A 25,704-nucleotide genomic window follows, 5' to 3' on the forward strand; every position below is an offset into this window, starting at 1 on the left:
TGATTTATTTCTTTGGTACTAATGTTTGAGTTTTCAAAAGTTTTAGGTAAAAAAAAAAAAACATCTATATGTCACATCAGCAAATGAAAAGATCTGTAAGTAAATACTGTTAGTTATAAGACTTCTCAGAAATGCGTGATTCTACCCGTATCCTGTGAACTCCGAGTGTATAGTATGAAAAACGCAGTGAGCAAGAGCACACTTGGTGCTGGACATACTATATGAGATCACTGTGAAGGGGATTCGATGGAATTCACAAGCATGACACATAAAAGCACAGAGGCTTAAGGATAGATGTCAGCCAGGCAACCTAGAACCTCTCTGTTCAGGATTATTTGGTCAGCTATAGACAGACTATGGTCATATGGAGTGCAAAGGACAGAAGAGCATCTACACATCTGGTAGGACACATCAGCTTCAAGGAAAAAGGTCCTGTGATGCTGGACACATGGGTTCTGAGGTAACCTGTTGGAATTAACCAAGTTCTTACATTTTAGTATAACAAGACTTGGTTCAAGGTCTGTTATTCTCCATGGGAGGGAGTGTGCTAAGCACTACTACTGGGTGGATCCCAGGGTAAAGACAGCAGAGAGGTGGTAGCTTATGGTTTTATTCTTAGCATGATTTATTTCTACAATTGAACTTCCAGACACTGGATGTAAGATCTATCCCAGTCAAGCTGAGCACAAGTTGATGTGAGACCATTAAGAATCAATCTCTGTTCTGAGTTTAGAAGATGAAGACCACAGGAACTGGACAGCAGGGTTCTACCCATGACAAGGTACACAGAAGGCAGAGGTAGAAAGCGTAAAGTTGCCTAAGACAATTTTTGTTCCTGTGTGTTAGCAATTTAAAAACCAAGAGGAAAATACCAAGAGAATCTAAACTGTATCCAACAAAGTCTAAGGTGACCAAACTCAGCCAATGACTTTGTAAGAAGCTTGCTATTGGGAAGATGCCAGGACTGAACCCATGGGAGTACCTCCCAGGGCAGGCGGCATGATCAGCCTCTAAAATGAGGACAGCTTACTGAGTTTCCATGTTGGAAATGCTTGCAATAAGTCTCTGGTGTCTTTATATATATTTCACAATCTAAGAAGCATCTCATAAATTTATTGTCATTATTATTATTATTATTACTACTACTACTACTAGTAGTAGTAGTAGTTGTAGTAGTATGTTTTGTGGATTTTTGTGGGCTTTTCCTCCTATCTCCCTGCCCCCTGTCAATGTTAAACTATAAAGAACTAAGCTATAATTTAAAACAAATCAAAATTAAGGAGAAAGCAGATTATGGAGGAAAAAATGATTTGGTAACAAGTTATTAGCTTTCTAAAGTCTTGTCCGGAAGTAGAAGAACAATCATACCACTGCATATTTCCAGTTCTAAAGAGTGAAGAAATGAAGACATGTAGAGACCGGGACAGTGAGATGACATTGATGGTCTGGAGTAGACGGACAGTGTGGGCCAAAGTTCCAGGACACTGGTCAAAGCCACCTTTCCACTTTACTGTCTGTTTTCATCATAAAAACCATCCCTTCCCACACTCTGAAAATTCCAGGAGGCACAGGGAAAGCAGGACAAATCTATGATATTGATTTTTTTTTTTTTTTTTACTATCCATTGACTAGAGTTCAAATTTAAAGTGGAAAATTATAGTCCCTGGGGGAGCAGAAACCTATCAATGGGAGGAACTAACACTAAAAGCTCCAGAATTAGGGTTTTTACTGTTCACTGGTGATTCTGTCTGCAATCAAAGTCACAACCATTATCTGGCCAACAGACCCTTCAGCTCTCTTTCCTGAGTTCTGAACTATAGATGTTTGTGAGAATTCTTCTGTGGGTCAGGGAATGCTGGCTGAGTCAGTCTCTATGGAGACATTTCTGCTTTGATTTCCAGAGCTTTGTGGATGTTTTGTGTATAAGGAAAGTCTTAGTGAATAGATAATGGCCAAGGTCAAGAACAGGAAAAAGTGGTAACAGAAGAGACTTGAGTCCTTTCAAGCTTGCTTTTGTTCCATTTACTTTTCTAGATTTATATTTTTATTTGCCATTCAGAATTTAAAATTATAAACAAAATATTTAAAATGAGGTTTGGGTTTTATGCTTTTATTTTTCAAGGGATTTGTATGGCAGGGAAGTGGTAGCCCAAAGTAGAAAACGGAGGCGGGAGAGCGAAGGCCGTATGGAACTGAAGATTAAAGGGATCTACTTCCTGGATTTGCTTAAAATGAAAAGCCTAGATGAGGAATATTTAATTCTAAAAACTGAGGTAAGTTGTTCATCATCATTTAGACCAAAGAACACACTGAGAATCAATACCCCCAATTTTGGCAATTTAAATGTTAATAAATGTAGGAGGTGACTTCGCTCACGTCCTGCTCATTTCATCCTGTAAAGTTAGCTTTTTCCCCCAACTTACCCTTCTCTCTTTGGGCCCACAGATCTATCACTCTGGTAATAACTTTTGGCTAATGGCCAAGCCATAGATGGTCATAGGCTATTTGATATAATTATGCAAGAGGATAAAGGTAGGCATCTCTCTGGCAGTGGAAAATGTCTTAGGTTAGACATCTAGACATACACCTACTTAGTATGTTCACCAGGCATGGTACGAGTAGTCTAATAAGTTCATAGATTCAGGGAATCTGAAAGGGGCTCAGTAGATAATACAGCTTTTTAATAACAGACTTTCTATGCCCTGCACACTTTGAAGAAAGACTGCAGACTCTGGGCTTTGAAGAGAATAGTAACACACCTGACTTATCCACTTCAGTACTTTCCAACCAAGATCCTAGAATGATATTTATCAGGCAACCCGGTGTTTTTTGAATTAATGAAAGAACTGGTCACGACAACAATGAATGGCAGGTTTTAAACATACCACGGTATGCTTGCTGTGTACTTAGCACAGTTTCTCTCAATAGTGTCCAGAAGTCTAGTCAATGACTAGACTATTTCAGAAGATCTTGGAGATCAATCCACTGTACTTGGGAGCTTATTGTGTGAGGGGGTGCTGAAAATGTATTTGTTAAAATATGACCTGGAATAACACAGAAGTAGGGTATACTTTGGAATATGGAACAGAACTATGGCTCTAACCTCAAAATTCAGCTCTGAATTCTAAATCCTATTTCATTTCTAATAATTTCCTATTTATAGGTCATCTTAATTAGATCGTGAGTTTAAGCGTTGCAATCATGTTGTATATTTTTTTCTGGGTTTCCCTAGAGTAGTATTTAATAGATATTCCAGTAATGAACTCATAGATATTTTCTCACATTTTAGATGGATATCTTTCCTCATTCTCCTGCAGACTTGGGAATACCAGACCTAAAACCTGTTCAGAAACCTCACCCAGTGAGTAACAACCATCTTCTTTGTCCTATCTAACCTCATTTTCACCCAAAGCAATTTTGACTCATTTTTTTCCCTACCTCTGCGGAAATGTGGAACAGCTGGTTCCTCTTGCTAGTTAACTCATCTTTCAACCTTTTCTTCAAAGAGAAATTAAAAAAAAAATAAAGATAATTCCCAGTACAGTTTACTCACTTTGTCATTTCAGAACCCCTGTTTTCATTATTTCCAATATTATTATCCAGGATGACTAAAGGGCACAACACAGCAATATCCAAATAAGTCTACTCCAATTAGAGCGACACACAAGCTGGTGAGTCAACCAGCAAAGGCTTATTAAAAGACAACAGAATGAAAAGCACTGTGAGGGGGGCAGTCCTTTGCTTAAAGGAATCCATCCCCACTGTGAATCTAAGGCAGTCATAGGAAGCTGAAATAAAAACAAATAAAAACAAACAAACAAACACCAAAAAAACCACAACCCAAGCCATGCAAAGACCTGAAGGAGAAAACTCTTGACACTGAGGAGGAATCTCGATGGGAGAGAACTGCAAGCTCACGAAATGGAGATTCATAATGGGGGCCAGAGGGAGGCTGTGGAAGCCCGGCAGACTCAGGAAAAGCAGAGTAAGAGCTTCCTAAGGAAAGATGCCATCTGAGGGCTCCAAGCTCTCTGCAGTGATGTAATCTGGTTAGAGTAGAGAGATTGGAGAAAGTAAAAGTAAAATGTGATGATACACAGATTTGGTCAAGAAGATAGAGGGTACCAGGTGTCAGGTAAAAAGTGGGCCTTATATGAGTCCTTCATTTTCAAATGAAGACCTTGGGTCACACACACCACTGTGACACACCAGAGGTCCCAGAGTACTGTATGAAATGCAATAAATCCAAATTTCTAATGATGAAATTAGGAATGCAACTCATGAGTAGGCTTGATAGGCAATTCTGCAATGCCGCCAGACTTTAAGACAGCAATATCCACGACAAAATATTACTAATAGATTTTGAGAACTTGTTAGTATGAATTTTCATATAGCATCTCATTTATTCCATAACAACTGTGATAGGTAAACACCACTATGACTTCACAGGAGAGGCTAAAGACATAGAGGTTAAGTTGATGTTGAAGTTACTCTTTGTGTTATGAAAAAATATGCAAGTAAAGCAATTTAAAAGAGGAAAGATTTACTTTGTCCGATGCTTTCAGAAAGATTTCAGTCTCTTGTAGCAAGGATGTGGCAGCGTGTGTGCCCCTCCATCACAGTGGGCCTGGACTAGTAGGAAGCATCACATGCAAAGGTCTCCCCTAGAGACATAGTTCCACCAGCAAAGTCCTACCTTGGAAAAGTTCTACCGCCTTCAAAACATTACTATAGGCTAGGGCCAAATGGCACATTTCAGATTCAGATAGAATCCTTAACAAGGACCTATGGTTAGAAACAAGCAGAGCTGAGATTTGTGTCCAAGTTAAATTTCCAAAGATCTCTTTGCCACCATGTTCTATTACATTTCTGTATAGAGGTGTCTATTAAGTTTCTGATGGTGGTAGTTGTATTAGGATGAACTGAAATGAAGAAAGGAGAAATGCAAGCCAATTGGCCAGGTTGCTACTGAAACAATGTAGTTCAGAACAATCTATCAAAGTACAGTGAGGGGAGGGGCAGTGGACTAGAACACCGGGAAGTGCAAGGATTACTTTTCATATATCTGTAGAATTTACTCCTGGGAGGGTAAGGATAGGGAGGGTAGACACATCCCAGATGCTATGGGATTTCTAGTGTTGCATCAAACATTAGGAAAGTCAGCATAAGCTGGTGACTTCAATGGGTAGATTACCAGTTAGATTTTAGCCTTGTTGAAGCTGAGGTTGAAAGTAGCCAATAGTTTGAGGAACAAATAGGATTGTCTTCAAAGCTTTGGTGGTTATTATAGTCCAACAGTGTTTATACGCCTCCTATCTATTTTTCAATTTAAGTAATATATCTTCTATCTGTTTTTAATTGTACTGGGAAGTTTTTTTTTCTTGTTTTATGAGTGAAACAGTCACAGTTACTGTGCTACAGACTTGAGCCTTTTCCCTTAATTATGAACTGGTTCATATTATAAAATTACTATTTTGATGTCACCTGAAGACATCTAATTCAATCAGTAATCCAATAGATGGCAAGAGCACATAAGTGGTGTGCGTCCTGCTTCATGTTGCAGTTACCTGCGCGGAAAACTACTGGCCACTTTCATTGCCCATGCACGTGGAAGATGGACATTAGTAAATTACATTGAAGTTTTCAGATAAAAGGTGCTAATCAAAGATCTGATTCCACCCTACCCTAGTCAAACTATTAAATCTCAACATGTCATTTTCTAATTGTATTAAATAAACATCCCACAAGGACATGACATTGTGCTGGACATGGGGCAAGGCCTATTAGGCAAATACATCCCCACCAGGAACTTAAAAGTGTTTGTATATACAGATAAAACTGTTGTTACCATGCTTTATTAGTTACTTAATACAAGTATGCAAATAAGTCCATCAGAAAATTGTCTGCATTTTATTAATCTAGCATCTTTAATGATTATATTTCATCTTAAATGCTAATGACATTTATTTATGATTGTGTACCTTCCATTTGAGTGCCCGTGCAAGTTCCTTTTAGCATATCAATTGCTTCAAAAGTTAAACCACTGGACTTTCTGCCTGATCTGTTAACAAATCTAAACCTCATTATCCCAGAATGAGATAAAGTGGTGTATTCTCCTCCAGTGCTGTTGTGTAATTTGCATTAAAGTAATGGGAGTTGGGCAGGCGTATTAAGAGCAGAAGGAACCCTAATTAAACAAATAAGCCTTTTGGTTGACACCCTATGTGATCACTCTTTACTGTGATAAGTATGAGAAAATCAAATCACCCTACTGCTTTGGGCAGCAGAGAACAGGAGCTGCAGAATAATCAAGATTACACGGAATAGGAAGGGTCGGCAGCAATTAGACTTTGAAAAGAAGGTAGCCATCTATTTTCATATTAACCCTATACAAGGCCCACATCCTTCCATGAACAAATCCTCAGAAAACAGAGGGATAAACAAACATTTGCAGACATGCCTAAGAGTTGAAAAAATTATTAAAGCCACAGAGCAAACAAGCCTACCCTCTGGGAAGCCCAGCATCTCATTTGTCATCGTGCTCCGCCCAGCTCCGCCCAGCTCCGCCCAGCTGATGAGTAGCCCTTCTGCCTCGGGTTCTTCTTTTTGTCAAGCAATAAACCTAGACTGTATGCAGCAATTCAGTGAGTCTCCTTGTAGGTATGGTGGTCCTTTCTATCACTCATGTACTTCCTTAAATCCTCATGCCCACAATCCATCCACACTGTGGTGCTAATTTTCCCCTCTTGTGTTCCGGTGAAGACTAACAGAAAATCAGAGATGTATTACATGCCAATGAATCACTGTTATCAGCTATCACACTACTGGGTTTCCTGGAAGTCAATATCTGTATGTTACTGCCTCTAGTTTGCAATTCCATTACAAGCTCCACACGGCTCATAAAGAGTGCATTTCCAGCCGAGACCTGTGGTAGTAGTGATAAAAAGAAGTGATGGTTATGGTGTTCCTCCACCCCCCTTGAATTTAAAAATATTAAAGAAATTAAGGTTGGACTCAATTTGAAAAAAAAATTGGCAAATTACCAAAATGAAGCAACAAAATTCTTATGATTCATTTTGTGAAAACTAAAGTAAATAAATTTTCAAGACATATTTAGACGTGTGTGTGTGTGTGTGTGTGTGTGTGTGTGTGTGCGTACAAAGACCAGAGGAGAGTGTGCGATCACCAGAAGTTAGAGTTAGGGTGACTGTGAACTCCTGGATTTAGATACTAGCAATTAAACTTGAGTGCCCTGCATAAACAGTACGACTCTAAACTCTAAAACAACTGAGCCATTTCTCTAGCAGTGGTGGCACATGTCTTTAATCCCAACACTTGGGATGCACAGGCAGGCTGATTTCTGAGTTCAAGGCCAGCCTGGTCTACAGAGTGAGTTTCAGGAGAGCCAGGGCTATACAGAGAAACCCTGTCTCAAAAACAAAACAAAACAAAACAAACAAAAGAGTAAATAGTTAAAGATGAATTTAGGAGAGAAAATTCCTTTACAAAGGGACGAAACCTGACCTCTCTTCTATGCTGATGTGGGTTAACATCCGTTTCCTTCCCTTGCAATCAGGGATAATCATGGAGAACGGTGGGTGGATAGCTGCATTTATAGTAAGTAGCCTTTCAGAATACACTGGTTTTTTCTATAGTCATACTTCTCTTAGGCGCAATACATGCAGCTACTTTATCCTGATCAGTAAAGTGCTCTCAGTGTATTTCTATATCTAACTTGAAGCCAAATGAAGAACTTTGGCCTTTATTTTTCATTTGAGATTTCATGTTTCAAATGGCTTGAACCTCATGAAAAAAGACACCTAAACTCTAGCCTATGGCTTGCCCTTTTGCCTTTGGGGAGACGCCTGTTAAAATTTCATTGGACTGGCCGCATTAGCAGGGCTGCCCTTCACGCTCATAAAGCTGAGGGCTACCCAGATGTTTACAGCCACTATCTGGAAAGAGGTAATGACAGGCTGTGGCCACATTGCATTTATTGTACAGGAGACCTGTAACAGCCATTATGGGATCAAGCCGAGAGGACAAATATAGCACACATGCCATGTCCCTGGTGACTTGAGTATTCAGTGCTATCTCTAACCCAATTTAAAAAGCAAGTCAAAATGTATCTTGATGGACCACACCAGAGCAGCCATGTTCTAAGAAATATCTGAGCCTGAACCCATCTGCACACTCTGCACTGAGACTGTACTTAAAGAGGAAGGAAAGAAAACTTGAAACAAGCCTTTGGGTGAGTCTACTCTTGATTTGTATTCAGCAATGGAAAGTTTTGTCTTCTACCCAGTGGTTAAGTAAAGCTTGAAAACAGTTCACAGTTACACTTGGAAAGGAGTGACCCAGAGCATATGAAATATAAATGAGCGACTGATTTGAGCGACGGCATTTCTTCCTATACTTTATTATGCAAACTGTTCAGGTGAGAGAGAAGAAGCACCTTGCCCATTTGAATTACAAAACAGCAATTCAGGGGAAATGAAACAGTGGAAGGGAAAGTTTGTGGGCTCTGAGTAGTCTAGCTTGAGACAAAGGGTTTGCCTGGAGTAAATCCAAAGGGATGAAACAGGGAGAGAAGCCTATAATTTCATCAAGACAGACCCACGAGCAGGCAACAGGTAGGAAGACAGTGTTGGCGACGCAAATCCAAATCCCATGACATCATCTTAAGTTTAGTTATCAAACATGAATAGTAGCAGTCAATGGTGGCATGTACTCACAGTCTTAACACTTGGGAGACTAAGGCAGGAGGATTGTGGGTTTAGTGAGCCCTAGTCTCAAGTGAAACACTACGTAAATGACAGAAACCATTACTAGCAAGAATGTGGAGAAGAATGAAGCCTTGCACACTATTGATGGAAATATGAATTATTCCGATATTATGGAAGACATTATGGAGATTTATCACAACATAGAAACTATACCATATGATATCCAGGTGCCATAGTCTCACTTCTGGAAATATATTTAAAAGCAATGAAAGGTGTACATCCAAAACAAATCTACACTTCCATGATTATTGTATCACTATTCATAATAGCAAAGAAACAGAAATAAACTACACATTGGCCAAATGATAAGTGAACAAAGGAAATGTAATATACTTGCACACATTCATACATACACAATACACATACACATATACATATATGCGCATGCACACGTGTGCACACACACCACACACATTACTATTTAACATTCTTTGAAAGAAGGATTCAAATTGCAGTGGTATAGACAGGTTGGAATGCTGCAGGTCTAGTGTCTAATTAGACCTTGGCTCGGGCTGGCTTTAGGCCCCAGTGTAGCCATTCCTTGTCTACTTCTGTATTAGCACTACATTTTGTGGCTAGAGATAAAAACCTTTTGGAATTTTTTAACTTATCAGATCACCAGATTCTACCAATTCAAAGCTAAGCATGCTTATCACACAGCATCTTAGGCCTATTGAAAGATTCCCCACCTTGCTGGAACTGCCTCTTTTATATATCCACCAATTTATTTTAAAATTGCTTTGATTATGATTTTCATAACATGGTTTCCACATGGGAGCATGGAACCTGAAGTAACCTAGCTCTGTGTTTTCCAGATTTGGGTAAATCGGATTTGGCTCTAGAATAAACTCTTTCCTTATGAAGTGAGAGCTGTGTTTGTTTTGTGCATTGCCAGAGATAACATGAATAAACCTGGGAAACATTCTTACATGAAACACACCAGGCACAGAAGGATAAGCACCATGGAGCCCTCACTTACAAGTGAAGTATAAAAGATCATAATTTACAGAACCAGTAAGAAATGGTTGTTACCAGAAGCAAGGGGTTGCTCATGGACACACAACTTCAAGTAGGTGAGGCTAGCAACTCTGAGAGTAGTGTCTTCATAAACACAGAAAAGAGAAGTATGGAAGTTATACATGTGTTATTGTGTATTGCTACTTCATAAAGGTTTTATCTATCAGAACATGTGTATGATAAATAAATATGATAATTTGGTGGACTTTTACACAACAAGCATTAGTATCTATCAAGACAGACATTACAAAGACAGCTTGCTTACTTATGAAAACCACTCCATTGAAATGACACAACAGCACGGAGAGGATATGAGGGATTGGTAAAGGCCAGGGAGCCTGCAATTAGGTTTAGCATGAGCCTGGTGATAGTAGCAACTGTGTAATTGTTTGTGTAGAAATAGCATGAGGGAAGTGTATTTGGCAGTCTGAAGACAGGCACATTATAGATCCTCTTTATAGCATGCTCCTAGTTAAAGTAAAACACATAGTACATTTTACAGTGGAATGAGTAAAGTATATCCGGTAGTATAGACAAAACTTAGAAATGAAAAGTTGATGCTTCTAAGTGTTTTAAAAATATCGTTATGGTTTATAAAGTAGGATTCTCAAAAAAAGAAAGAAAGAAAGAAAGAAAGAAGGAAAGAAAGAAAAGAAAAGAAACATCTGAAGCCTAGTGAAGAAGAAATGATATAGAACATTCCACTGCTGGATCAGGAAGTGTAGGGCTGATACATTGAGCTTGAAATCAATGTCCCCACTTCTACTGTAGACCACTCCTCTCTGAATGTCTAAATCGGCTGCGGCAGGGCTTTGCATATTAGACAGACATTTTTTGAACTTTATATGCTGCTTTGTGTTATAGCTGTGAAATTTGTTTACAGAAAACCCTTAGATTTCTATGCTACTGGGGAAAAAATGGAAAAAAAATAAGAAAAGTGAGCTGGCTTCTGTGTCAGTGTGCACTGTTCAGATAATCTATCTGCTGAAGATCCTGTGAAGTTTGGGGGACAGTCTGTTTGGCCGCAGACAGCTGCAGTAAGAGAGGATGTTAGCCCCATAGTTTCCCCATAGCATCTACTATAGTCTGCAATCATCTTGATGTCTCTGAGTCAGACATGTATGCCCTGTTCTCTCACCATTTCTGGCACGTAAACCCTGCAGGAGCCATGGTCTGGTTCCTCTTTTAGAATCATGTGAGTCCAGAAGGCGATACTCTTTACCAGAATTCCAGAGCTGTCTTGGAGAATGTCCCTTTGCTCCCTGGGTACTTCATAGTTTAAAAAACAGCTTCTATGTTGATGTGACATTTTCCTTGTTTTGTACTAAACACAGCAGGAGAAACCCATATTTATCTTTGACTTTTTCTTTTTTTATTATGATGGGAAAGTGCCGTAGTAGCTGGAATTTCACTGCTTGCTGTTCATTTCCGAGGATAACACCTGATGTAAAGTTAGGACTTTAATAAATATTGTTGAGAAAACAAAAGAATGATTATTAATGTATTTGGCAAAGACAAAGTAGTCAATAAATGTTATTAATCAAATGAATATAGGCAAATAAAATTTAAAAACAGACAAAATTAAAAACCTTCCTAACAGCAGGACACACACTTTGATGATCTATCAGGAAGGAGCTAACTAGACATAATTCCTTTAGGACAACAGCCTAGAAAGGGTAGAGACAAATGAACTTAATGTGCTAGGGAGATGGGCTTAGTTAGTACGATGTTAGCTGTATAAGCAGGAGGAACTTAGTTCAAGATGCCCAGCACCCACATGAAAAGAAAAATTGGAGCATACACCTAGAATCATAGTGCTGGAGTGGAAGCGATGCAGATCCCTAAGCTGTGGCGTGTTCAGTGTAACAGAGTTGGCAAGCTCCATGCTCAACTCTGGCAAACGCTGTTTCAAGAAAAAATGAGGTGGAGAGCAAGAAGAATACACTGGGCACCAACATCTGGCTCCTATATGTGAACCCCATACATAATGCATATGCACACTGCAGAAAGCTTAATAAGACATGTACCCATACACTACATGTGAATGTACACAGATACAAACACACACACACACACACACACACACACACACGAAAGATAAATGAACTTATACCACTTCAAGCCTTTCATTCAGTGTCCAGAACAAGTTGACAGTTTGTGGGTTTTGAAGAGTGACTTAGACTCTTAAGAGAAGACAGCCGAAACTGTTATATAAAGAGACTGGTTTGAAACATGAAGAATTTCATTTAAAGACTATAAGAGATTGACAAGATTATTAAACAGCCAAGAAATCAGAGGGTGATTGCTGGCTTTTCCATTGTGGTTAACATGATTGTGGCCAAAGGACATTTGTGACAGGCTGCATTGAACCGCACTGTCTATGGAAGAGTTTGAACTCTGCTTTTGGCTACAGGAGCCATGCATATCCCTTGTGTAGGAACATACCTTGAAGAACAGTGATACCTAAGGAACTCAAATTCATGAAGCAAAAATAAGAATGTGCTTTGACTGGAGATGGATCAGTGGGGGTCCTGAACCTTGTACCAAGGGCTTTTTTTTTTTTTTAATGCAGGCAGCTTTTGGTAAAACAGTTTCCACTGTTGATTAGGTACAGGACTGGCTGGCTTGGCCCCACCCTCAGCTTTCCTTCCAGCCTTGAAAATGCAGGCCAGAAGATGACAGACACATGTCTTCCTGCATTGGTGGCAGTGAACACACCTGACATCTTTTATGAGCAGGGAGCAGATGGATCCTATGTGCATGTGTAAGATCATCAGTGAGCCGAAAGCAGGACGCTGACAAAGCATACGCAGAAGTCCTGACCTTCCTTGTCACGGCATCCTGTGTGCCTGCTCAGAGCATCCCTGGAACCCTGCTGCATGTCATCTTCCTGTGGTAAAGCACAAGTCCCAGTAAACCTTGCTCAGATGTTGTCATTTGCCTCCTAGTGATTTCCATCTCAAATGAAAGAACCCTTGAAGGAGCTGGTAACACTATAAAAGATGGTAATGTGAAAAGGATTTGTACATTGTCTCTTTCTGACTTCTGTATCAAAATGGGCCAAAGATTAACAGCCATCAAAGTTCTCTCCCAGCAGCAAGTAATCAGAGTTTCTAAGGTAACTGCCAAAGTTGGAAGGTGTTGGAGTTGAGGATTTTCCTACTTACTTTCCTAACTTATGGCCCTTGTAAGAGCCAGACTTGACTCATACAATGACATAATTTAAAATCAGCAAATCGTAACAATATACAAACTAGACAATGGGTAGAAAGATGAATAGGATATGTAGGAGAGAGCCGCATTGGGGTGTCATGCTACCTGGTAGGAACTTGACATTGACCAAGGTGAAGTTCATTGTTCCTCCAGGTCTACAAATTCCTGAATTAAGCAGGTGACCCGCCCAGCTGCCTGAGCAGTGGAACCAGTGAACAGCCAGGCCAGTTCAGGAACACACCCTGGAATTTGGGGGGAGGGACTTGCCCTGCCTATATATATTTGGAGACCTCCATTAAACTTTGAGTCTTGAGCAGGAAATCTTGTCTTGACTTCATATTTCTCCCGTCACCCTGTTCCCATCCCCAACTTTCCTTCCAGGTGACCCAGTAAACCGTTTGAATGTAGCCTCGGGCAGCTACAGGGATAGACCTTCCAAAGATTTTCTAGTAGGAACAAAAATAACCTGAGTTCTCCTGTTCTATCATCAACGTGTTTGGAATGGCTAATATTGGCACAGTAAAAACACTTGGCTCTTGAGTAGCAAGAATAAGGCCACTGCTAACACATCACAGTTTTAGGATGAGGAAAGGGGGCAGGATTTAAGGCCCCACTGACACTCCGTGGCCGGGTGCCACTATCCATGGAGTAAATGCAGACACTACTGGAAAAGCCTACATTCAGGAATGCATTAGAGCAGGGCAGACAATGGAGAAATAATGCATATTTAAGTCACATCTAACTCTAAGAGAACCTTAGAGCAATCAATCTTTTTTAAATAAGAAAGAAACTAAGTCAATAGCATGCGAGTAACAGATGAGAATTAAAGCAAAATCTGTTGGCTAATGGTAACAGCTTTTGTGTTCTGTTGCTGAGAGCGTGCATGTAGCAGTGACTCCAATATGCTCACCAACGCAGATGCAAAAGGCTATGGAAAACAGTTGCTATTTTTATACCAAAGATAAAAATCCAACATCACCTCTCAGTTCTTAATTTGGTTAGTGCAGTGAAAGGGAACAAAAGGCAGGGTGCTGTGTGTCTAGAGGATCCACGGCCTGTGGCTCCCACTACGTGGAGATAGGGACCATATTGGGAAAAGGGAGAAGAGCTGGCCCTGTCTCATGGGCAATAAGTACACAGAGCTACCCACGTAACAGAAAATACAGTCAGCGTTTAACTAGGTGATAGTCTTAGAAACAGGCCCTGTGAATCTCTGATAGTTTTCATATTTACAGATTATTGTGGCTAAATCATTTTTATAGTTTTTTTCTTTAATACTCTAAAGAGGAAACTTGTCCTTATAAATTACTATGACATTGTAAAAGCAGTAATAATACTTATGATAATGACTGTGCTGGTTTCCATTGATACTGTAAGCAATTAGTACAATCTTAGGGGCTTGAATAATACATATGGGTGAAAATTAAGGGGCTGGCCAGAGGGAAGCCATCTCCTCATCCTTCTCAGTCAACGCGGGTCGCCATATTCCTTGGCTCATGTTCACTTCCCTCTATTTTCACAGCAATAATGCTGCATTGTTTTGCACCATGTTTGCTTCTCATGCCTTCCGTTTCTGCTTGTAAGACCCTGAGATTACACTTGGATTTCTGAGGAAACTCAGGACAATTGCCATATCTCAGGGCCAGCAGAAAGATGTGTCTCCCTGAGAGTCATTAGACTACAGGTCATGTAGGGTATTAAGACTCTACTTTAGGCTGAGCTCCTGGAGGAAGCTAAAAGCAGAATGTGGAACTTGTGCTAAATACTACACAATCAAATTAAACTTAGAAATGAGCAAGTCTTCAAAATATCAGAACATTCAAAGTAACTGACCAAAAAGGATCCTGTTACCCTGAGACACCATGGTAAGGAAGTTCCCTCTTCTATAACTCTGGAAGAAAGCTGTTTATAGTGGCCAATCTACTTTATATTCCTTGTTTCCAGTTTCTTTATCCTGTTGCTATTTATAAAGCCCACACCTTCTGCTTAGGGATCCAAGTGTCTTTCTTCTGTGGGTGAAATATATCTTCATTCACCAATCAGTAACATAAGCTTTGATCTTTAAGTTTGAAATCTTATTCTTTGATAGTCAAATGATTTCCAGGGCATTAGACTGCTAAGGTAATGTTATGAATTGAATAAGAATGCCCCCCATGGGTTCACATGTTTGAATATTTTGTTCCTAGTTGGTAGAACTGTTTAAGAAGGATTAGGAGGTGTGTTCTTGTTGGAGGAAGTTTGTATCTAGAGGTGGCCTTTGAGGTTTCAAAAGACTCCTGCCATTCTTAGTGCTCTCTCTGCTTTCTGATTGTAGTTTTAACCTGTGAGCTCTTAGCTCTTTCTGCTACTGTGCCTTTGTACCAGCATCATGGACCCTAGCCGTTTGAAGCCTATTTAAACACTTTCTTTTATCAGTTATATTGGTCATGGTGTTTTATTATGAATCTCTGTGAGCTTGGGGTCAGATGGGATTTTGGAGCAAGGACAGCTAGGGCTACACAGAGAAACCCTGTCTTTACCCTCTGACCCCAAATAAGATTTTGAGGAGCATATTGGAGTAGCATTGTTTGAACACACTGGATATGCAATAGGTTGGCTCAGAGCTGTCTACACTATTTGTGTCCCTTAAATGTTACTTTCTAGTGCCTATGGTGCACACACACATACACACACAAAGGAAGAAGAAAAGGAAGGAAGGGAGGAAAACATGGAATAAGATAATTGAATATTCTTTTATATTTAAGACTATCAGTTGAAGATTTGACATTGAAAACAACTAGTATCCTATATTCCCTAGTATTTTTAAGAGATAGATATTCTAAACTATATGGTTAAGTTTATCATATGTCATCTGTTCTTCATAGCAAACAGGAAGGAGATAAATAGATTTAATAGGGAGTTAAAGTTAATAAAGCAATGAAATGGGTACCTCTACCTTACTTCCCGCTCTCCTAAACACAAGCTACAAGAAAATCCTCAGAATTAGGAAGTGATTTTGTAAATCTGTCAGCTTTGTGATGAGCAACCATTTCCTGATCTTCCTGACACAATGACAAAGCCCAGGGGCATGTTGAGAGAGTCTGTTCAGTCCTTCTAGGCAGGACAGCAAACTGAGTCACTTTGTAGGAGTCTCAGGAAGCAAGGCTGGTATGACAGCCATGTCATAGCCAGAGGGGATGGGAGAGCAGTGGAAGCAAGCTGCCCTTAAGTGGTTTGGAGGGGTAAGAGTTTGGTGATTGTAGCAGGCCAGGTAGATGCAGGTACTATGTAGTTACAGCCTTCTCTGCCTGCATCCAAGATGTCAGGGTAGATGCTGTTGTCGCTGCTGCCACCACTGCTGCTACGTAGGTTAGTGCCTTCTCTGCTTCTATAAACAGTCAGCCAGGCCAGGCAGTGGTGGCGCACGCCTTTAATTCCAGCACTTGGGAGGCAGAGGCAGGTGGATTTCTGAGTTCGAGGCCAGCCTGGTCTACAGAGTGAGTTCCAGGACAGCCAGGGCTACACAGAGAAACCCTGTCTCAAAGAAAAAAGAAAAAGAAGTTAGCCAGTTTGGATAAGGAGACTCTAGGTGCCCTGTCTGAGGTCAGGGCCTAAGGGCAAGCAGTGAACGTGTTCTCCACCAACAGCAACTGGTACAGTAACGAGCTTCAGGAACAGCCCACCAAGGTGCTGGTGGTCAGTTTGTACCACCTAAACAAGTTAAAGCATTTTCCAGTGCCCTTCCCGGGCACATTTGCCACAGACGAGGGAGTTATGCCCAGGAAGGAGATGTAATTTGGTTTACATTGGAGTAGTTGTAGAAACCCCTGGCCAAATGACCAGAAACCAGCCACACTAGGATATTAAAATGTGGAGAAGACAGTTTCAACAAAGTGTGCTTTGGAGTAAAGCTGTATGAGAAGAACCAAATTGTGTTCTGACCATGTGCTCAGTGCTCTTAGCCCCTGAATCCACTGCATGTGACATCTTATCTCCCAGATCTCCCAGCCCTGCGGGGCCCTCCAGAAGGGATGGGGCTAGCCTCAGTCTGAAAGGAAGGGAAGGAAGATATATGAAACCTATGACTGAGACATGGAAGACCACAGGTGGAGGCCAGAATCATACAGCCCTTATCCCAGATACACCTCTAGTGTGTCACAGTGCCTTTGTAGGTAAACAGCTACTATGCTGGTGACCTGAGTATCAGAAGTCACAGAAGAATGGGGTAATACCAGCCTCTTGCTTTCACTGTGCAGAGAGACACACAGGGAACACTTCCTATGCCTTCCAAAGTATTGGGCCTTTTTGACAACAGGTTTATGACAGTTGCAAGTCATCAACACAAGCTTCTTCACACACACAAAAAAAATACAGTTGTAACCTTGACTTTTGTGAATGTCTTGATTTTTATGAATATAGCTGAAGATGAGAGAGCATACACAATGGCATGGATTAGCTCGGAGAAGCAATCCAAGTGTCTTCGCAGCAGGCCCTTACCTCAGCATGGCTCCGAAGCCCTTCCTCTTCACTTTCCTCTCTGCATCCTCATGGTCCTCCTTCGGCTTTTGTTCCTTGACTTTCAGCTTGCCCTTTCCTTTTTTCTTCTCCTTCTCTTTTGTTTTTTTGATGTTCTTGGCTTTATTTTCCACATTGTCTAGCTCGGGGGTTCCCTGAGGGGCAGACTCACAATTCAGAGCTGCGTGGCCCGAGCGAGAGCTCTTATCAGACAGACCGTCTGTAGAGAGAAAAATCAATACCCGTGGTCAGGGGCCCTTGCTGCTAGTATATATAAAATAGACAAAATGTAAAAGACAGAAGGAATCCAAGTACTCCGTGTTCTCCTGAACCACGTGGCTACGTGTACCCTTTGAAGATAGGATTTCTTAGCCCTGGGTACTTCAAGCAAGGTCTGAGGCTAGAAGTGGGCCACACCGGTTGCTAGCTGGTAGCACAAAAGGCTTGAAATGTGCTAAAGCAGTAATCTCACTGAAAGCCGGCTTGTTAACCTCAATAAGTTCAGAAAGCCCACATGCTGGGAAACAAACAGGGTGAGTTTCTTTCCAAAAGAGGCTTTTGAGTATAAATATAACCCACTGCTCCTGTGCAATTAATGCAGTCAGTCCTCTGGTTGATGTTGCTTTTAATGATTCAAATAAAAATGCCAAGAAATGTGTGCTTAGTGCTCCTGCCCTAAAGGTAAATGACAGTTGGTCCCTCTAAAAAAGTGAAAGAGAATTTTTTTTTCCATTTGCGCTGTGAAATAAATTGCACATTGCATCCTCCAATCCAATGTTCTTTAAGCCAAAGGGCAAAACATATCAGGAAAATGAATTACTTTTAATATCAAAAATATAATTGTGATCCTTAAATCATTTTTTTCAGTAGTTAAGTGCACATTTTCGCTTACAATATGCAGATGATAATGAGGTGAAGAAGCCACTTACGGGGCATATGGCCTTACCAGCTTCTGCCTCTTCCGGCCCATCGTAAGATTTGTCAATGGCTGCTCGGAAGCTCTCGTTGCAGCCCCGGCCACGCACCATGTGTGGTCTGGGCCTGTGGAAGGGCAGCTCATTCTTCCTGACTTCAGCCACTGCAGTCTGCAGGCTCTCCAAGGAACTGGACTTTTTCAGACCCAAAGTTGGACCAAAATCTTTGCCTGGAGAGTCTGGAAGAGAAAAGGTGAAAGGTCGGCCTTCTCCATGATAGAACAGTGTGCTATGGTGGAAAGAACAGTTCTGTTCGGGCCATTTAGGAAGGACTGGTAAGTCGGTGAACATTGGTGGGTGAACAGCAGCCTTGCCATGATCTTTGGTTATCTTGAACAAGTAGGCTGCCATCTCTGAACCTCAGTTTCTTTTTCTACAGCTGTGGTAAGATTTAGATGACAGTATTTAAATTTGTTTTACACAGGGAAATTTATATGTATATATGCACACCTAGGTATACATACATGTGAACTTGAAAAGCCACTAAATTAGTCACTATCTATAGATTATGTATTTGAGAGGTTGTACATCCATATACACACATACGGTCAGAGAGACATACAAACTCTTTGTAGAACAGACTGGTCTCAAACTCACAGAGATCTGCCTGCCTCTTCTTCCTAGGCTGAGGCACCCAGACTCATAATCCACCTAACACAATCCGAGCCATCTCATCTGCTGAACCTGCTATTACTGACAGAGTTATTTATTTGATTGGCCTGGAAATCAAGGACCATTAGTGATTAGAATTTTCCTATTTACATTCTTTACATTATCTTAAAGACAATTAATGCGTGGTGAATTAAATCCATTTAGTCTGTGAATAAAGCAAAGCAAGCAAGAAAAGAACTTTTCCTAGTGCTCCAATTCTAGTTCCATTTGGAATGCAAGAGAGGAGCCTCCTTTAATATAATAGACAATTACAGCACAGAGACGTAAAACATAAGACAGCTTTAAGGGCCTATCTTTTACCATAGACTATCTTCTTGTACAGTTTTTCTTGCCAAGGCCTGCTCCCCTTCACTCCATTCCTGGGCCTCCATTCCTGTTCCAGCCAGTCTCCTTATTATCAATAACAAGATTAAGAGATGGAAATATTAGTATCCAAACGGTTACTTACAAGACAGAAATAATTCCATTACGGCTTTTGTTTCAGCATTCACATTGTTCTACCAAGGCCTGGCTGTTCCCCTTCAGTTACCAGGGAGACTATTGTCATCAGGAGTGTGCACTATGTTTCTGAAAATAATGACTGTTCAGCTTGTCCACAGATGTGACATGAACATGCAGAGAGCATCATGTATGTGAGTATCTATTTCAGTGCACACTAACACCCTAAGGCTTGGCAGATCCTCTACCTTTTAATATTTCTATCCCTGTTTTTATCTCTACTTCTGCCGCCACCACAGATGTGACTTTAGCTTCTTACTGTGTACTACAAGGGCTATAAGACAAGGCCAGGCAGCAGTGACAATGTTTGCAACAGCCATATAAGGTTGGTTAGCAGCACATACATCCACCTTTGCTGGAATATGTAAAGAACTGTAATAATAGCTAACAATGTACAGAATTCTCAGTGTGCCAAGCACCTCCCTGTCTTTTACTGATATTAACTTACTATAATCCTTTCTCTTGTAGCATCATTTGAGAGCTAGGGAATCAAATTTAAGGTCTTAGGTATGCTAAGCAAGTGGTCTATTACCAAACTAAATTCACGGCCCCTGTTAGCATTTGTAGATAAGAAAAGATAGGGAACATGTTAAAGTTACACACTTCACATAACCACTGGGCACTGAGCAGAGGCAATCCAACTGCGGTCTTTCTGTTCTGTATCACGAACTTTACAACCTCAGGATGTGTTCTGTACCTACCCTCTACTTGATTATGGTCAAGGTTCTTAAGCTGACCTACATTTTCCTCATCTCCAAAACAAAAAATATTAGTAAGGATGAGCCCCGAAGCCCACCCAGCCAAGCCAGCATACTACAAAAACTGGACATCAAACCATGGTTTCATCATACAGGAGGCAGAACATACAGGAATAATACACACAATGACAATAAACAGCACATTTTATAGATGACAGTGCATAGTCAATAAAGGAAACTGAGAAGAGACTGAGAAAAAATACAAGATAATTCAGGGACAAATTGCAGGCGCTATTTGCAAGCATTAATACTAAGGCTGTGTTACTGTTAAATCCAGAAAAAGGCACTCCCCCTGTGAACAACAAGAAGGTGAGATTTAAAAAAAAAATCAAGTAAGATCATTTCTGACAAGGAAAACAAAAGACAACACAGAGGTTTGGGAATATTGAGACAACAGTAAAAGCTTTAGAATTTACAGAAAAAATATATATATTTTTAGCATCAACCCCTAGGGATATCTGGCATGGAATTTGGTGAAAACACGAAGAAAAGAGCTAACCGAGGAAGCCTAGATCCTCTGTCAACAACAGCAGCCATCTTTTATCTATTAATTGCCACTCGGGAGATTATATTAAAGCCCAAACTGTAAGCATTCACATGAACCTTTAGCAATAAATTCCAGGGAACTTGAAAGTGAATAAATCATCTGAGATATGAGGCATGTTATCTAAAGGGAGCCCACCTACATCTCAGCAAGGATTTCTGAAGAAGAACAAATACACAGTTACTGATTCTAAGAGAACTGGACGTAAAGGAGTCATGGATTTTGTAGGATTGATAGAGTTGCCAATTAGTGTGTTTGTGTGTGTGTGTGTGTGTGTGTGTGTGTGTGCATGCCCCAAATGAGAAACTGCAAGTGTTGCTGGGTACCATTAGACCCTAAGACACATAGTAAAATTAAAATCAAAAGGGGAAGTTGAGTTTTAGACTTTAAATTTGATCCCCAGGATTCTCCTCTAGGGGGAAAATGAACTGTATTCATTCCTAGGTGTAAACAGAAGGAAGAAATGGAAGAAGCACTGATGTTAGCTAGAAAGAGTCCTCAATCAGGAATGTCCTTTTAAGGATGTACAGGTGCTATGAATAGACGAGAATGATTCTCCTGGAGTTAGGGACCTTGCTATAAATCTGTCCTAGGTCTATACAAATTCTTTCACACTAGGTCAAAGTTGTCAGGTGTCAGTTGGTGAGCATCAATACTAAGTCCCACTAGGAGGAAAGCACCCTGTCAGGAAGAGATTTTGTAGGGAAGGACTGACTGTCCCACCCAATCTCTCTTCCCTACCCCTACCCTCATCAATTTCGGTTTAGGCTGACAATGCGCAGGAAGTTTTACAGCTTTCAGGATGAGACAGTTCTCATTCTATTTCTAGTCTCACCAGTTATACACAGATGATATTTTTTCCCCAGGTTCCCTCTAAAGGTAGCGGTCTCCTTGAAGAAGTAATAGAAAATGAGCAATTTATCAAAATCAAAACCTCAGCAATTCAAACTCATTGAAGTCACCCCCAAATATGATGACTCTTCCCGTTTTCCTTTGTGGCTGAAAGTCATAGAGGCTGTGGCTGATTATAAGCAATTGTCTGGGCAAGTGATCTATGGATGCCAGGTGTTACTCGTCATGGGATGGACCTTGTCCAGATTTGAACACTTGTTTTGAGTATTCACAGAATACTCATTTTGAGTATTCATTCACAGAAGTAATTTGTAGTTGAGTGTTTGGTGATTTCCTGGCCAGCTTAGGCTAGTTGCAAATGCCAACCTTTAGAGCAAAGTTTTCATTTTTCAGACTTCTCTACCAAGTGGCCACAGTCTCTATGTTTTAATGAACTTTCTGTTCCCTCACAAAGATGAACTTACACACATGGATGCCCTAAAGGGTATGATACAATTATGAAGACTATTAAAAGAAAGCTCTCACTTACTAAAAATAATCCTTGGGTATTATAATAAAATGTTCTTGGACACATTCACTCACCTTCTTCCAGACAAATACAGAATCAAAACAACCTCAAACCAAACCCAGAAATATCCATCAAGATGGATGGCTGTGTAAGAGTATACAAGACCGCTGCCGCATTATACCAACTAAGGCCCAGGAGCAGCAGGGTGGGGATAGTGTAAGTTAGGACAAAGGGCTGTGAACTTGTGGAATCTTCTGGGCAAGGTACAGCTTTTGTACTCATGACTTCACAGCACCTAAAGATATGTGCACCAGGTGTGCACAAGGATGGGCCAGGGCCTTTACCTCTTACTGCTGAGCTATTCGTTACTGGTAGATCAGTAAAGGGGGAATCACAGCCCTTCTGTTTGTACCCACTGATAACACGCCTAGACTCTGGTGGATAGTTCTAGAACAGTGGTAATACAGAGAGCCTTGGTTAATCTAAACCACAGAACAACTTAATGCCATAAATTGAGGAAGGAAACCTAGGTATGAGGGGAAGTTGATAGGAATGGGGTAATATATTAGAGGGTTTGGGAGAGTAATCAGAATATAACATATATTATATATCAATTATATGTTACATATTATGTTGTAATTATATACACATATAACATGTATAATATGTATATCATAGTGAAATAAAAAACTTAACCAATCATATATATATATATATATATATATATATATATATATAAATATATATATATAAATGGAAAACTAATGTGGAGAAGTTGTGGTGTCATTTTTCCCATAAAGAAGCAGCATAGAGGTCCCTGAAGAACTGCCTCTATAGTTCAGTTTCTGGTACACTAATCACCTGCTTACAGGAAGTCAGCAGCAGTTCTCAAGCACAGAGCAAGTACAGCCATCAGGGGCACAAAGGCACTTGGAATTTCTTTATTATGGAAGTGTATGGGGGGGGGTTAAAGTACTCATTTGGAGGTCAAATAATCTGATATAAGTGCTAAACTTTCCTACCAAGGAAACTAAACCCATGAATGCTACCCAACCTTTCTTGGCCTTGCTGATGGTGTACCCTCAGTGTCTTAGTTACGGTTTTACTGCTGTAAACAGACACCATGACCAAGGCAAGTCTTGGACATTTAATTGGGGCTGGCTTATAGTTTCAGAGGTTCCGTCCATTACCATCAACGTGGGAACATGGCAACATCTAGGCAGGCATGATGCAGGAGGAGCTGAGAGTTATACATCCTCACCTGAAGGCTGCTAACAGAATTCTGGCTTCCAGGCAGCTAGGATGAGGGGTCTTATAGCCCACACCCATAGTGACACACCTACTCCAACAAGGCCACACCTACTCCAACAGGGCCACACTTTCTAATAGTGCCACTTCCTGGGCTAAGCATATACAAACCATCACCCTCAGCCCAGAAAAACACTCAGGCAATGCTTAGGGTAAGAGCTAGAGGAACATGTAGATGGTGGTGGTGGGGTCAAGACAGTTGGATGTCCTCTTTATCTAGTGCTGTAAGGTAGAAGTTTAACTGACTAGATGGATGGTTACCATTTCCAAACAGACACTTAAAACAGGGATAAATCCTTACCCTAGATTTCTAGATAGAGATCTCTATGACAATATACAGTATGAGCTTGAGGACCTTCCTAGGGGAACTTCTGATTCCTACATCTACCTGATAGTTAAAACTGGCCACTGACTTCTGAAAAGCAGGTGATTTGGATAACAGCATCTAGAACTGTCCAGAGAGATGTGGTCTACAGTGAACATCAAGAGGAAGCTTATAGGAGACTCAAGCATCCATACTTGACCTGAGACCCAGAATTATTCATCTCTCTTAAATATCATTAAGTATTTATGATAATTATGCATGTGTTACCCCTGTGTTATCTCTCTGTATCTCAAATTAATGTTAGCCTAGTGCAATTGAGTTGGTTCACAGCACCAATGCATTCTTAAATGTAACCACAAGATGAAGAAAAAAGCTCACAAGGCATTTCCATTTACTTCTAAAAATCATAAGAAAAACAGACATTTTATAAGCATGGTGAATGCATGTGAGCACGCAGGTATGGTCAACCTCTTACCCACTGAGTCATGTGTCCAGCTCAAAACTCACCTTTTAATAAACAACTCCTTCTATTTTGCCTTTTCAAATAGGTCTATATGTTCATCTGTACATCTCAGAGTACATATCGTTAGTAAGATTAATAGTAGAGGCTTGCTTGCCCTGCCCCTTAGGCTATAATCATTTAATTAGTCTGAGATTTCATTGGCAATGTTTAAACTTCCCACTCAAGCATTAAAATCACACAATAAAAGAATGCCTAATCCAGAAGACCAGTAATTGGGTCTTCCATTATTGATGAAACTGCTTCTAATGCATTTTTATTAAAAATAAGAAATTATTTAAGAAAGTATTCACTTTTAGACACATGGTATGTTGCTTTTTCCCCTTGGTGAGAATGAAATAATTAACATTATATTAATGTTTATATAGTATATGTAAAAATATATAATCTGTGACTTCTATATCCAGTGATCACTTACACATATGAGTATATACATACATATACAAACCAATAAAATATACTAATTTTGTAGCTTGTCTTTGTCATCTCTCTAGATCTTGGAAAGGTGAGGTGAGTATGGCTTCCCCAGTAGAGAGTTTCCAGCAGGTTAGTGTATGGCAGAGATAGAGATGCGTTAGAAGCAAATCTGGAGAGGGCCTGTGGGAAAGAGGTGGATCCTGTCCACACAAAGAGGCAGGGCCCCCATGGAGTTGGAGGTGGGGTAGGAAGATAGGCTTCTACAAGCAGGCTAACATAAGACATGGAAGAATCTGGAGAGACAGAGATGAAGGGGAAAAGGGGACTGTGGGTCTGTGCCAAGAGATGCAGTCTCCAGTGAATAGGGTTGAGGGGGGAGATGGGCTCCTGCAAGCAGGCTGCTAACAGAGCTAAGGAGAGAATGGAGGGATTATGATGGAGGATTGGATGGATAGTGAGAATCACCTGCCTGAGTCCTAGCCTTGTGCTCACTGGGAGTCTGTGCTAGGCAGTCTTTCTAGGTACCAGGGGGGATACAACGGGATGGAGCAGGGATGGAAGGAAAGGCTGAGAGGGGCTGCGGTTTGAAGATTCTAATAATATCAAGGACCTTGAAGACATTTAGTGAGAATAAAGTTCGAGTCATTCCTAAAACAAAGGGGTTGTGTCCTGTAGCACATTAAGGACAGGATCAAAATTACAATGTTTTCTAGGAGTCTCAACATGAAATTGGAGGAAGCCAAACATTTGTCAAGATGGCTTGCTATCATTACTAATCTGGCTTTGCATTATTATGAGCAATGAACTTGGGCAAACAT

General features: G+C 40.5%; 1 protein-coding gene across 3 annotated transcripts in view; it reads right to left on the reverse strand.

Moving 5' to 3' along the window:
- Positions 1–25,704, reverse strand: part of Pard3b (par-3 family cell polarity regulator beta) — a 1,018,635-nt gene that overhangs the window by 268,798 nt on the left and 724,133 nt on the right. For 2 of the 3 annotated variants that reach the window (XM_052192632.1, XM_052192631.1), the window contains 2 exons: positions 18,457–18,663; positions 17,493–17,730 (listed from right to left, as the gene is read on the reverse strand). In XM_052192632.1, coding sequence (XP_052048592.1) covers positions 17,493–17,730; positions 18,457–18,663 — 445 coding nt within the window. Of the gene's footprint in view, positions 1–17,492; positions 17,731–18,456; positions 18,664–19,456; positions 19,547–25,704 lie in introns of all 3 variants that reach the window. The other variant, XM_052192630.1, reaches the window with a different exon arrangement.

Source organism: Apodemus sylvaticus, chromosome 9 (assembly GCF_947179515.1).
Source record: "Apodemus sylvaticus chromosome 9, mApoSyl1.1, whole genome shotgun sequence".
In the NCBI taxonomy this organism is placed as follows: Eukaryota; Metazoa; Chordata; class Mammalia; order Rodentia; family Muridae; genus Apodemus; species Apodemus sylvaticus.